Below are 15,010 nucleotides of genomic sequence, written 5' to 3' on the forward strand. Positions count from 1 at the left end.
CCATGTTGGCTAGAGGGTGGGAGAGAGGAAGGGCCATATGTGATCTGCATTGTAATTTTTTTTTATGTCATTAGCTCTGGGTTTGCCAGGCTCACCAGGTGCCCCAGGCCCCCAGGGCCCCCCAGGACCCAGTGGAAGATGTAACCCAGAAGATTGCCTCTATCCTGTGTCTCATGCCCATCAGCGCACAGGTGGGAATTGAACACACCTGAAGAAGACTTGGTTCCTGGTAACACTTCCTTGCCACTGGAGCTCTCTTAATACCATCAAACCCTCATCATCTGTGGGTTGCTTTTTTTTTTTTTTTTTTTTTTTTTTTTTTGGAGTAAGCCAGACATTAAAAGCAACCATTTGAATCCTATTCCTATAGCAATTGCAAATCAGCATTTTTTGATTTTTCCCAAATTCATTCCATATGTTTTGCTTTACAATTGCTATGATTTTTACTCAGAGTTTTATATGAAATATGCAAGTAAATCTTATCGTTAGTTCTTCTTCAAGAGGAAATTGCATCTTGTGACTTAGTAGACTGATGATAATATCCATTTTGTAGACTCATCAACATGTGGTTGGCCTTTGATTTCTGAATTTTAAAGTTTCAGACTTATCTTTTCCTTGGTGTTTAAATTTACTATCATTGCTAAACATCTCGTCAACTTTTTTGATATAGTGCATTGCTCCTGTTGAATGTTTTTTGACTACTTTTTATAACTTAAGAATTTTTATACCATCTACATCTATCCTACTTATGCAGAAAAATAGGCAATAAGAACTTCATTTTACAATTTATGTTTTCAAAAAAAAATGCAGGAAACTGTTTTATCAGGGAGCCCAAACACCCAGCATAGCCAACTACTGAAATGATTTTGTTAATTCTGTATAATGAGCTCAATTCAAAGCAATCACCACTGGCATGAATAAGTACTGCATGAAAAGGGAGTATCAAATTCCAGTTTTGTATGAGTTCTGCAAAAAAAGCCTAATATTCTGTGGTCCCCTCACTCAGTCTCTCATTTGATAAACAGAAAGCTGTTTTCCCTACAAGGTGCTTGGTGGTGAAGCCACCAAGCTGTCTTTGGTACTCTTAAAGCTTCAGTGGCCTAGCAAGATCTTTGGGCCCTTGTATCCATTATCCTTATGACCTCATCACCCTCAGACTTTAAGACAAGAAGCCACCATCAGAACAAAGGATGGGATACGTAAAGAATGGACTCACTTGTCCTAGAAGATGAATGCGTAGTGTCAGCAAATGCATGTTAAGAAGGTGAAGCCCAAAAGCTCTTAAGGAGAATTGTATTTCTCCAGAAGCTGCAGCAAGAGGTACAGCTCAACAAAGGAAAACCACAGGACTGGATATGCAACTAGTGCTCAGACCAAAGAGTTCACACCCACTCTAAAACCATGTCCTCTGAAAAGAAACAAAAATACAGTGATCATCAAATGACTAAACAGTCTTTCTGTTGATTAGCTGTACATTCATTGAGGAACTGTTGATTGGCAGGCACTGATTCTCTAGAATACTGGGCATGAGGATGTTGCAGAAATCTAGATGGTGGGTCCCACAGATGTGAGAACATGCTGCAAGAGCCTGCCGGCCACAGCAATCAGGACTCACACCTCTTCAAGGAGCAGTGCAGATTTCAATTTGGCTAAAACAGGATGATTGCTTTTGTCTGTTTACTGAAAAATGAGTTTAGAAAGGCTAGCCCACTGACATTGGAAAAAGCTGTGAACAGAGTTGTGTCTGAGGAATGTGCCTAATTTAAGGCAGGGTTTGTTGCAATGCATCCGTGATTTGAACCGGTTTTCATTATAGATTAATGAACTGCTGGTCAGGTACTGTCTACAATGGCTGTGCATACCTATAACATTTTAGGTATTTCATATTGAATTATGCTGTATATTTCAATTCCAAGTTTATTTATTTTCCAAGGTTATTTTATTTATTGTAAGCATTTTGACACTGATTTTTTTTTTCGTTTTCTTTCTTGTGCAATACCTACAATGGTGCTGTGTTTTAAACTTACACAATTGGGACATACGTATGTGTTTTCTTAGTAAAATGGTAATTTATCCCGAAAAAGTGTACATAGATCTAAAATTTGGTGCTATGTGTATATCTTGAGCTTTTAATTTGTTGAATTTTCTAAACGCTTACAACTTATTTGCCACTCATATTAATTTACTTGAATTTGTCATAAAGCTAAATATTTTATATGTTTTCAAAGATTATTTTTTCATATTAATAGGTTGTTTATCTTTTTGCCTGTTTGCTAATTTAAAAATATTTATTTTATCATTTTAATGTTTTCATGGACTTTTTTGCTGATGGTAATCAACTTTTTTTGTTTTTTGGTTTTTGAGTTGTTCCTGTCATAGACATAAAAAGACAATTCATTTTCTTGTTTTATTAACTCTGTTCATTTTTATTCTACAAAATATGTCATGCATTCTTTCTTATGAATTGTATATTTAGAAATCTTTCTAAATACCATTAATGCTTTACTGGTTAATTCCTATTTCAAGGATTTGGATTTATTCAGGTAATTTGATGGGATGGGGAAATATAATATTGTGTGATGCGTATTACAAAGTGGACTTGTCACAATGACACAAACTCATTTTTTGTAACTGGGAAATATGACTAAATTTGACATAACTAGAGAAACAGGGCTGTATCCACATGGTACAAGCCTTTCTCACCCTACTCTATTATTTACCTTCAGATACTTTTTCCTGCCTCAGCTCTGTACACATGATATGCAACAAAGGGCAGCAAGAAATGCTGGGTCCACCTAATTTAACACCAAATGAAGTTGAGATTTGGCAGTTGCCCAATTCCTTTAATAAAAAGAAAGTAAATAATTTGGGCCCCAAAGTAGGGTGGGAAATTTTCCTCTAAATGACTTGATGGTTGCCAAATCCCTTGCACCATTTTATTCCATTCCAAAACATGTGTTTATTTCCACATGGATGTTAATGATGTTCAAAGCAGGGGAGAATTATTATTCAATTTCATGAATTACTCTTGTTTGCACTCCAGAAAACAACATACGTGTTTAAATACAAAATAATTATGGGCCATGACGACGATTAATATTAAAACTGTGATTTCCATATACAAGTATGTTTGAGTTCCAATCTTACATTTTATACCAAGTTCAAAACACTTTCAGATAGAAGTCTTTCTATGCAAAGATTAAAGTATGACTTCAATTAATGTTTATGGCCTTTGGAATCCAAAGAAAAACAGAAGAATAATTCATGGATTTGTTCATTGTTCTTTCCAACTGAAGGCAGTAACCATTACTTCTAACCGTAACACAAACACAGCAAGTTTTAACCTTTTAAACTTTTCACTTTGTGAGCAAAGTAACCCCATAAGTTTATTTCCCTATTTCATGATATTGTTTAAACTTTAAAATTTTAGTCACTTAAAGAACTTAAGCAATTATATTAAAATACGTTGTCTGTGAAAATTATCATTTGATATTTGGCTTATAAAGTAATTTTTATGAATCTGTTTTATGAGTTAGGTAAGATTTAGCCTTTCTGCAGTCTCTCTCATCTGTTGGGAACCTGTGATATACCTCCATTTGTCCACAAGATGGTGTTTAAAGCAATTTGTTCAGAAGAACTGAGCAAACTAACAGAAATACAAGGCTACGAACAGTTTAGTGGACAACTAAATCAGACTCTTGCCTTTGCACTTTTTTTTAACTTTTGTAGATAATTTTTGTTAATTTGTTTTGTTAATTTACATTTTTCCTAATTTTAAGCATCTTTATGAAACAGGCACAGTACCCTTTGGTTTGTTGACTGTTTTGATTTTATTTCTTCGGTGGATATATATGTACTTACACACTTAGTTAACATGCAGATTAACTAGTCATAACTGTTTATACACCACTCTCATATTTTAGTGATCAATATGAAGACAGCTAAATAATTATCCTACCTTTTAGACAGGACAGATACTCTCTTTCAACAGACAAGAAAAAAGATTTAGCTTATCACAAGAAGTAGACAATTTATAAAACTACACAATGTCTAAACTCTATGTTGCTCAGTGTACTTAAAATTTTACAGTTAGATTTGTATAACGTTTATATTTTTCTAGAATACATCACTATTTACAAAAGTACGATTAGAAACACTGTTTTTTTTAAGTACCGTTTTTATTTTCATAACACTAATAATACACTGGGATTGAGAATTTCTCAGTTAAGTGTTTTGCTGACGTTGTTTTAATGAATACTCAAAAAAGCTTTGCAGATTTGTCCATTGCTCTTGTTCTTAAATTATTTTTCATACTTGTCTGTATCCACCTTCTGAAGACACACAAGTGTTTACTGTCGCAGTTTCCCAGCGTTATTTCTTAATACTTGAGTGTTGACGCATTTTTGTACCATCCCCCTTTTGTACCATCTCTGCTCACAAAGATTATATGCAGGCTTTGAAGAGGAGGAGATGCAGAAGATAATTGAATTTGTATCTTGTATGCCTACGTAATTCAAAGTGACTTAGTCCATTGAATTGTGTTCATTTATTAGTTGGCTGGTTAAGATAGCATTAATTATCTTAAATTTATTCAACTACTAAAAGTCTCAGGCAGTAGGACAAATGAGTGTCATCATTTTTATTGTGTGGCATACTTGGAGCTATAATCCAAACGTTTTACTCAACAAAATAATGCTAGAGTAACTGATCAATTTGGTTAAATTGAATGAAGAACCAAGTGAACACAGAGAAAACTTATTCGGACAAGTAGACCCAGCACAGCAAAAATTTGTCTGAAAGATAATACAAGCTTATAAGACCAAAGCTAAGTCTAAGAAAATCTAAATGGAAAAAAAATTGCGTGTTCAGATCCAATAGTGAGTGATGTGGTACAACTGGAGGAGTTAGCTACTTGCTTCATGAATTTGTCAAAAGTGAATACTAATAAAGTGGGAGGCTTCACTAAATGAGGGGGTAAATAAGATTTAAGTTTATCAGAAGTGTGTGTATTGTGTGACCATACTAAGCTTCTGGGTGTAAGTAAAGATGCTGGCTATTTTACAACTTTTTATTGTATTGTGTTATGCAAAGTACATTTTGGAGATAAATGTTTTTCAGCACATTAATGTCTTTAAATTCAGGTTGTATTGGGTGTATTTTACAACTATTTATTTTTAAATAACATTTAGGGTGTGTTTTCCCCCATTTTGTTTGTTCTCTATCTTACCTCATCAAACTCTTTACGATTTAATTGAATATACTCATGTTAAGTGCAATGGCACCAGTTTTATTCAAAATCCCACATGGGCATAATGCTTTGAGGCCTTGATTCCTACATGTTCATTATGCATAATGAGCTTGTCACCTATCTCAGCAATAAAGGTTCTGACCCTATGTCAGGGAAATCTAAGGTGCAATTATTAAGGCCATATCTACTCTTCATCACTTGCCATGGCTGAAGCTCCACACTTCAGTCCATTTTGTTTGGTGTCAACCATGGGGATGCTCCAGAAGCACTCTTGGCTAACCATGAGCCCCACAGGTGTCCAAGGAACGTTAATTGGTCTATTGCAGGGTTCATGTTTGTACCATCATTATAGTTTTCTTTGTCACATGAATCATTGCTCAGCTTGAAATAATCACGTTTGTCACCCATCTCCCTGGCAGTTCATAAAAAGCCTAGTCTAATTATTTCAGATGAGAATTATAAGCAGAATCAAAAGCCCAAAAGCAGGCAGTCCTTTGGGACTTTTGTCCCCCAGAGTGATCATCTCACTAAAATCATTTGCGACTTTTTGCTATAGAGGTCCCTGAGGGAGATAAGAAATAACACAATTAACTTTTCTCATTCATAAAAGCTTTTACACCATGAGTGATAAGGCAATAGGCAATAAGTAGTTAAATACATAGCAGGTTTTCTTAACAGAAATTAACTGCATCAAAACGTGCCAGAGGATTTATATGTTTACTTATACCGGGTAATAACTTACATAGTTCTTAACTATTCCTATCTTCAGGCCCCCTTTGGATAAATTAACTAGGTGCTCTCTAAAGAATGTTGTTGTCTTTTCACACACATATTTTCAACTTAGAGACAAAATGGAATTTCAAATATATCTCAGAAAGAGAGGTAATTTGTTGGAGACAGTTTCCCTCCCTTGTTCTCTCTCCAGCTATGTTTTGATAACTTGGAGTCAAAAGTAATTTGTGAAGGCATGTTAAGCAGAGAGTTAGCATGAATTGCCATTTCTTAAGACTAAAAGTAATTTTCAGTTAGCAGCATCCTCTTCCTGATAGCCAGATCAATCAAATATGTTACACTTCCTCTCGTTGATCATTTAAAGAGCACTTGAGCGTGTGTATTTACAGACAGGCATTACTACAGTCAGCCCATTTTGATTTAATAATTCTTGAGCCATAGGTACTTTATACTGCCATGTCCTGGATCACAACTCACTAAAGAAGGCTACACAATTGAAAAGTATTTATTTTACTTTGCACAAAAGGGCTTGACCTATGTTTATTGAACACAAGTACTCTTTTTAAAAAGATATTTAAAATCATTTATGTTTGTCGCCCCTCTATAAACAGCAAGATTGCTAGTTTGCTAGTATTTTTTCCTTAATACTGAGTTTTCACTCCTTTTGCCAGGTTACCAGCAAATATTTTTAAGTAATTTTCTTGATATTTGGAAATCAGAATTTCTATTGGTTTTCCACCTATGTTGGTTTACTTAGTTTATTTTAGAGACAGGGTCTTGTTCTGTCGCCCAGGCTAGAGTGCAGTGGTGTGATCATAGCTCACCATGGCTTCAAACTCCTGGTCTCAAGCAATCCTCCAACCTCAGCTTCCCGAGTAGCTGGGACTACAGGTGCTCACTACCATGCCTGGCTAATTTTTAAATTTGTTTTTATTTTTACAGAGACAGGAGACTCACCGTCTTGCCCAGGCTGGTCTCGAACTCCTGGGCTCAAGCTATCCTCCCACCTTGGCCTTTCAAAGTGTTGGGATTACAGGAGTGAGCCACCATGCCCAGCCTTGGTTTACTTTTAAACTCAGAGACTGTATCTCAGAAACACTATAATCACCAAAAAATTTTAAAAATACAATAGAGGTGATCTTCTACAGCAGGAATTTATATTAAGCTTATTTCAGTTGGCAAATAAATCAGATTTTACTAATGATGTTTAAGAATAGCAATATTGGTTCAGTCAGCTTGAAATGTAAAGTATCCAAATAATCAAATCGATCACCTATCCTGATATGACTACTCATTCATATTCTTCTGCTGTGCAGAAGCCAATTACCCAAAACCATGCCAGGGAATTTATGTGCTCAGTCAGTCTAGGAAGTGATTTCCACAGTTCTTAACCAACCTGTCAGATATTAGGGTTGAAAATCATATCATACTGCCATAGAAGCACCGGCTAGAAATAAATCAGGAATCATTTGCCCTTAATTAACATGCCAGGTTCAAACCAACTTTATTTATTTACACTCTCCTCTCCCAGTGAGTGCTCTAGTTGCCACTTTATCCAACTTTCAAAAATATCTCAGAGAGGATTTGAGATTTCTATTTTGCTAGAGAGACATGCTTGGTCAGATTCAACATTTACCAACTCTCTTTCATGAAGGGAATTTGCTGGGCTCTTTTCCTTGCAATTTCTAAGCCAAGTGTCTTCTGCTTCTGTAAACTACTTCACTTAACTGAAATTTATAACGAATTCTTCCTGCCATTTGGAATGTGGTAGTTTTGCATAATCTATTTGTAAGTGCTTGTTTCCAATGTTGCTGACTGTATCTGTGGAGCTTGTTGTACAACCTTTACATAACCAGGTTTGTAAAACAGTTGAGTGAACTGTTCTTTGAAATTTTATTTTTTTTAATTTTCTTATGAATATTATAAAACTTAGAAACATGTTTGATTATCTAATTTTTCTTTTATTGTATTTGATTATGTCACTCTAGTTAAAATAAAAGCACTTTGGTGAAAAGATAATTTCTATGCCTTTATTTAATTATGTGTCACAGCTCCTGAAAAAGTTTGCCATTTTTTTAAGTATTGTTTTAGGGAGCTATAACAGAGACCTTTATTTTCAAAAGTCATATTTGAAAAAAGGGAAAGAACATTCTTTCAGTCTATGTAAATAGCACTGATCTATATGGCAAAGTTGGAATCTTCTTAAGCAAAATTCATGCTAGAAGCATAAAACTAGATGCTGTAAGCAGTTTTAAAGAAATCCAAATACAGATTACATAATGATTGATTTAACCAAACAACTAGGACTAGAATTTAAAATGTATAAAAGTACACATGAGAAAAAATATATAAAAAATTATATTAGGGCTCACTCTCCTTTGACTTGACAGAATTTAGTTCCATAAACTAACTAAAGATACTATGTTGAGCTATTGTTTTATGCCCCAGCACAGGTTACTCACAGGCTCTGTGATATAAAATGAATATATTAAGTCTGTTGGATAGTTAAGTAGATGTTAATGAAACAGCAAGCCAATATGATTACACAGATAATAATAAAGTGCTTAAGTGGTCAGGAAATACTTGTTAAGAATACAGTGCTTTAGCTGAGCTGCATTTATAAAATTTACAAGAAATGGTGAAACATAAATCATGTTTACAATAAAGTTCTGAGTAGGAGGGAGCTAACAAGCCATTGGAATGAAGGCAGTGGTTCTTAACCTAGAAATAAAGCAAGGCTAGACTTTAAAAAGTCCACGAAATCTCTGAAATACTATACAAAAATATAGATGCGCATGCAGCTGCACATCTTTCTAGGGAATTAACATTTTGAAAAGGTCCATGAAGCTCTCTCCATACACACTAAAACACACACACACACACACACACACACACACACACATCTGTCACAGGGTAACACCCTCTGTGGAACAGCTTTTTACATTACTTTATGTAGAAAAAACACTAATATTATAAACATACACCTATAGAACCAGTAGTTAAGTAATGTTTAATGTATCTAAATAAGCTCAGTAACTTCTTTTCATTGAACATGATTATTTATAAGAAAACATGCAAGAGATTAAGAAACCATATTTATTTCTTCTTTGGTACAACCAGAGATGTTACCTCAAACCTTTAAAATAAATAATCTCATCAATAAAATTTATGAATGCCAGAGTATTAAAATTATTTCTTTGCTTTCACATAGAAGCGCTCAAAATATTAACAGGTTTGGGGTAAAGTACATACAGTTCAACAAAAGTTCAAGCTGAAGAAGGAAACCAATACGTGACGTAAAGAAATCATTTCGGGCGATGTAGCCCTTTCTTATCACTCCAGAGACAGCACATCGATGAGATTTTAAGCACCAATTCCATTGAATGTAGTGGGGTTTCTTCATAACTAGTCTAGTAATCCTCTATATAACTGAAACAATAATCTGAGAACAACATCTAAATGAAAATAACTACTGCAACTGAGGTAAACCAAACAGTTGTTTTTGTTTATTGGCACAGTGGCCCACGATAAGACACATAGGTATAGCACACTAAAGCTCAAGATCCTGGGAACAGGAGTATAAATTTATTCAAGGGAGGTGTTTGGTTTTCTTTTTTTTTTTTTTAACTGATGACTCTGCTGTCTTCCCTCCAAGGGAAAGGAAAGAGAACTTACTGAATAGCACCGTTCTTCTATATGTGATTGTCAAGTAGGACTTCCGTAATCATACTGAAGGTAATACATTGTAATCATGCTGAAGGTAATCATCTTTGCCCCAGCTTTGGATGGTGTTTCTCACCCAAGCTCCTTCACCAGGCATGGTTCATGCAGACAGCCATGCAGCAGTAAGCCTTTCAAGGGTCAGGCCCTTTGTTAAATGCTCGCTGACCAGCCTGCATGGTGCAGGAGGCTGGCTCACAGAAACCGGGAAGCCCAGGAGGTCCCGGGGGTCCAGGCACTCCAGGAATTCCTGCCACCCCTGGGGGGCCTCGCTCACCGTCTCGGCCATTTCTGCCATAGCTGGCAGGGCCTGGGTCACCTGAAACACACAGAAGATTGCACATGTGAACAGGAGAATCCTCATTGATGCAAACTGGCAGAGGGCACGGCTCAGCAGCGCTCAGATAAGGGGTTTAACAAACGCTTTTGGAAACGATGGATGATGACTGGTGATGATTGGTGATGATGATGATGATGATGATAATAAGATCCCTTCCTTGGACTTGGGTTTTCATGGAAATTAAAAGCAGAAAGAGACCTCAGTGTCTCTAACCCCCATTTCCATCAGTAGAGCTGCACCGTGCACCATGGTAGCCTCCAGCCACAGGTGCCTATTGAGAGCTGAAATGTGATGAGGCCAAATGGAGATGAACTAAGTATCAAACACACCTGGATTTTAAAGACTTCATATGAAAAAATGTAAAATAGTTCATTAATAATTTTTGTGTCTATTACATGATGAAATGATCTTTTGCACACAGTGGGTTAAGTAAACTATATTATTAAAATTAATGTCACTTGATTATTTTTACCTTTTTCATGTGGCTACTTGATTTAAAATCATACATGCAACTCACATTTGTGGCTCACATTATATTTCTTTTGAATGCAAGTAGCAGTATTCCTTACTTCTAATAGTTGAGCAACATCTGGGCAGGGAGAAGTATAGTTTAGCGGTTAAAAACACAGGTTTTGGAGACAGACAAATAGCTTTACATTCTAGCCCTATCATTTATGAAAAATGTGACATTAGCAAGTCACTAATCTCTCAGTTTCTTCATCTACAAGATGGGATAATGTCTTCCTAATAATTAAACTCAGGCCAGGTGCAGTGGCTCATGCCTGTAATCCCAGCACTTTGGGAAGCCAAGGTGGGCAGATCACCTGAGGTCAGGAGTTTGAGATCAGCCTGGCCAAAATGGTGAAACCTCATTTCTACTAAAAATACAAAAAAAATAGCCAGGTATGGTGGTGTATGCCTGTAGTCCTAGCTACTCAGGAGGCTGAGGCAGGAGAATTACTTGCACCCGGGAGGCAGAGGTTGCAGTGAGCCAAGATCGCGCCACTGCACTCCAGCCTGGGCGATAGAACAAGACTTCGTCTTAAAAATAATAATAATAATAATTCTACAATTGAAAGCACCTGATAAATAGGGGCTATTATTACAATTATTAAGATATTATTGAATTAATGTCTTTTAGAAGGCTGTGCCATGTGCCCTACAAAATTTCATATTTTTCTCATGAAGGGCTGACCCCAACATGAACTTTGCAATACCAGGTTCTCTGGGGGACATTTCTCGCTTGTCTTCCCTTTGTCGTGTTTAAGGGTGGTATGCTGCCCTCAATGGGGCACACTCTCTGAGGCACAGCACCCCATAACAAAGAGGAATTTCTGCTGAATGTTTACCCCAGTGCACTAGCAGCACTTTCACACAATTATTGCAAAAGTGGTGATGAGAAGTCAGTGTAAAACAAATTGTGTATGCCAAAATAATATAGGGATCCTCATTCCATCTCAGCCATCTTAACCTGGTCTTTCAGCCAAAAAGCCGGAAGCCAAATCTACATGTTCAACTACATATTTGTTTATATTTGGTTACTTTCCTTCTTTCTCTGTGGTTTTTACTTTTCTTTTTCTATTTTAGTTGTCTTTTTACATGTCTTTTGTTGGTCTCACTGTAGTAATATGGTCTTATTCAGTGGTCTTATTACATATATCTCACATATTTTTAGAAGGAAGGTAGGTTAGAGATCCTGCTTTACATAACATCTCATTCTTCCTCTGGTGCATACACTTCGATCCACACAAAGCAATGTCAGAGGGCAATATATTAATAAGTTTTGAGGGAGAATAATTATCTTTGAATTTATCCATCTCAAAGCTATAGATAAGCAGAGATATAAGTAATTTTCCCTAATTTATCCCATATACTTTCATTCAACTATACCTAGTAAGTATGAAGCAGATCATTATGTGTTTTCTTTTAATGATGAGGTCCCTGAGAAAGCTTCTCCCTAATCCACAGCATCTATAGATAAAGCTGTAGCAGAACTATGCCTTTAGCAGCACCTGTTAAGATCCTTAACACCAGATGCAGTTAAAGGTGAAGTTGATTTTTTTAAGATTTAAAAGATGAGCCAGATCTAAATCCGATTTTCATGCACCTTATCACTAGGAATGTTCCCACTGAGACATACCAGGTGTGCCTTAAAATCAAATCAAGTTTAGGAGAAGGAAATGCCCAAAGAAGAGGTAGAAAACCAAATGAGCACAGGGGCTGGGATGGTCATTTAGATCATGGGTGGGCAAACTTCAGCTCATGAGCTAAATCTTGTTTTTGTAGTTTTATTAGAACACAACCATGGTCATTTGTTTACATATTGTCTGTGGCTGCTTTGGGGTACCAGGGCAGAGTTAAATAGCTGCAATATGGTGCCCATAGCCAAATAATCTGATCCTTCACAAATAAAGTTTGCTGATCCCTGATGTTATAAAGAAACAAGCCTGGATTAAGAAATTCCCCCACTGTTTTCACCAGATGAAAACGTAAAGTACAAATGCAATGAAATTTGGCCACTAATATTCCACGTAAGTGTTGGGGAGACCAAAGGGAGGAGTGAGGCCTGTGGTGAGCTGGAAAGTGAATGCGGGCAGTAGCTCTTCTCCAGCTAACAGCTGTCGTCGGGGAATACAGGCCAGTGTTGCCAGAACTTCTGATAATTTTCAAGAGAAGCCAGGAAGCTGAGTCTTTAAATAAATATCTCCCAATGTTTAAATGTTAGCAACTAATTCAAATTTTTTTCAACGTTTGTAGAGCCAGCCAAAAACCTTAAGTTTTAAGTAATTTATTCTCTAATACACTAACAATATTAAAAAGCAGAAGGATAGCTTTTTAGATTTTCACATTTGGTTCCCCATCAACACACTCCAGGAGAAGTTTTTCTTTTTCTTTTTTACCTTGCTGAGTTTATTCCAAATTGCTGCTTATCCTCTGAAGGAAGAGTCGATGAAGCCATCCTGTCTACCCTTGATTTATTTTATGAAGCATGCATCTCATCCAGTTCTGCCTTTGGCAAATGCAGCAATTTACCCTTTGGAGCTTTCGATGATGTCATCATCATCATCATCATCATCATCATCACCACCACAAATGCTTAATGAGAATGCTTTCTCTATTCCATGTGCCATGCACTATGCTCATTATTGAGCCCATTTTTCTCATGTATAAACTGAGAGTTAGGAAGGTCAAATAATTGTCCATAGTCATATAGCCAGAAATGAGGACCCTTAACCACTGCACTAACTTAACTGTATTTTCCTACCTATTGATTTTTTTAACTCTGTGGAAGGGTGTGGGGGGGTGTGGCAGGGTGTGTGTGTGTGTGTGTGTGTGTGTGTGTGTTGTCATTGTTTTTTTTAATTCCTTGGGCCTGAGTTGACCAGGAAGTAGATAGAGGCACAAAAACAAAGAGCAGTATTGATTTTTGCAGAGCTCTAATGATCATAAGAAACTAAGATATTTCTCTGAGGTTTTGCCCTGTAGAAATACCAGAGAAAAAAAAAACAGCCTTAACATAGCAGATTGTCAGGCTCTGGAAAGCCCTGACCCAGGGCCTTTGCTCTCATGGATGTTCTAAACTATGTGGGAGCCTCAGTTGGGTGACACTATGTCCACAGTCCACATCACTCAAAAAGTGAAGCTGACTCATAATAACGGTTCACAAAATGGGCATAAATGGTTAGCCCAGCAGCTACATTCATGAATATCTATCGACTGCTTTGTAACTCTTCAGAAAGAGAAAACATGGATCTAAAGTGTTATTCTGCTCTGCCTGCCTCATGTGTGTATTACTTACACTAACTGCCTAATGATTACATGGTTTTCTGAAATGTCAAGGACCTATAAAAATGTTGAATATTCCCAATACAAAGAAATGATAAATGTTTGAGATGATGGATATACTAATTACCCTAATCTGGTCATTATGTAATATTTCTATTGAAACATTACTACATATCCCATAAATATGTATAACTATTATATGTCAACTAAAATAAAATAAAATATTTAAAATTATTGCTAAACATTTTGTTTTTTTTTTTAAACAAATGAATAGCTATGTCATTCTCTATAAAACCACTAGAGGGTAGTCATGTTACGCTGATGGAAGCCCATCTCGGCTGGATCATTCTGGAGGCAGCCCCTCACCTAATACATGCTGTGGGGTAAAAGGGACTGTGTATACAGTCAAAACAAAAAAAGTGAATAATTTTCACATTAAATAGGGTATTTCATAATTAATCCACTGGTTATGTAGACTTTTTGTATGTACCAGGAGTTTCTTATATTTCTTGAACTTAATGTTGTGGTATTTGACAAAGCAGTATATGTTTAAGGAATTGTAAACTGGTTTATGTAAGGCCCAGCAACCAAATAAAACAGCTGCAGCAATGGAAATGGAAAAATTAGGTACTGAAAAACTTAGCCCAGAACTGAATGTGTGCGTGTGTATTTTTCCACTCAATAGTCTCAAGCAAAGCTCACCTTTCTGCGGACTTTGCACAAGAAAACCAAATACTCTTATAACCTAGTATAGTCCAGCACAAAGCCAGCTACAACTTCCATGTCCAAGAGGCAAAAAGCACCTCAACTCACAAGTCACCTTCCTAGTGTTCACATTCAAATGATTTGTCATTTAATTTATGTTTTGCCCTAGTGAGTGCACAAAGAGGAAGTCAGGACTCTTTATTATTAATAAATATGTTCCTTTAAAATTCTCAGAGTGATGAGGAACTAGTCTCAATGGGCAAGTTTGGTGGCAGCAGAGAGAGTCTTTGAGACAACCGACCAAGCAATAACACTAGCTGACCTGTGGCACAAAACTGAAGGCGGGGTAGACTAAAGTTCCAGGGATTGCTAATGTGATCCACGTAGCTCTGCAAGAGAGGCAGAGAAAGAAGCGAGACACTCAGCAATTATGGAACATGCTCAATTCACATGTATAGGTTGCAAAGAAAAACTAATCA

At 36.4% G+C, this 15,010-nt stretch overlaps 2 protein-coding genes across 8 annotated transcripts in view; one reads left to right on the top strand and one right to left on the bottom strand.

Moving 5' to 3' along the window:
- The window catches only part of COL19A1 (collagen type XIX alpha 1 chain), a 339,181-nt gene extending 334,427 nt beyond the window's left edge, over positions 1 to 4,754 (top strand). For all 4 annotated transcript variants that reach the window (XM_001135236.6, XM_016955766.4, XM_016955765.4 and 1 more), the window contains one exon: positions 75 to 4,754. In XM_001135236.6, the coding sequence (XP_001135236.3) occupies positions 75 to 202 (128 nt within the window). In that variant the 3' untranslated portion in view covers positions 203 to 4,754. The remainder of the gene's footprint in view (positions 1 to 74) is intronic.
- Positions 4,755 to 9,062: 4,308 nt separating this feature from the next.
- COL9A1 (collagen type IX alpha 1 chain) overlaps positions 9,063 to 15,010 on the bottom strand; it is an 86,606-nt gene continuing 80,658 nt past the window's right edge. The window contains exons 32-33 of one of the 4 annotated variants that reach the window (XM_063813159.1): positions 10,513 to 10,629; positions 9,941 to 10,019 (exon numbers count right to left, since the gene is read on the bottom strand). In XM_063813159.1, coding sequence (XP_063669229.1) covers positions 10,541 to 10,629 — 89 coding nt within the window. In that variant the 3' untranslated portion in view covers positions 9,941 to 10,019; positions 10,513 to 10,540. Of the gene's footprint in view, positions 10,020 to 10,512; positions 10,630 to 15,010 lie in introns of all 4 variants that reach the window. The other 3 variants (XM_063813157.1, XM_063813158.1, XM_054686006.2) reach the window with 3 other exon arrangements.

Source organism: Pan troglodytes, chromosome 5 (assembly GCF_028858775.2).
Source record: "Pan troglodytes isolate AG18354 chromosome 5, NHGRI_mPanTro3-v2.0_pri, whole genome shotgun sequence".
Taxonomy (NCBI): domain Eukaryota; kingdom Metazoa; phylum Chordata; class Mammalia; order Primates; family Hominidae; genus Pan; species Pan troglodytes.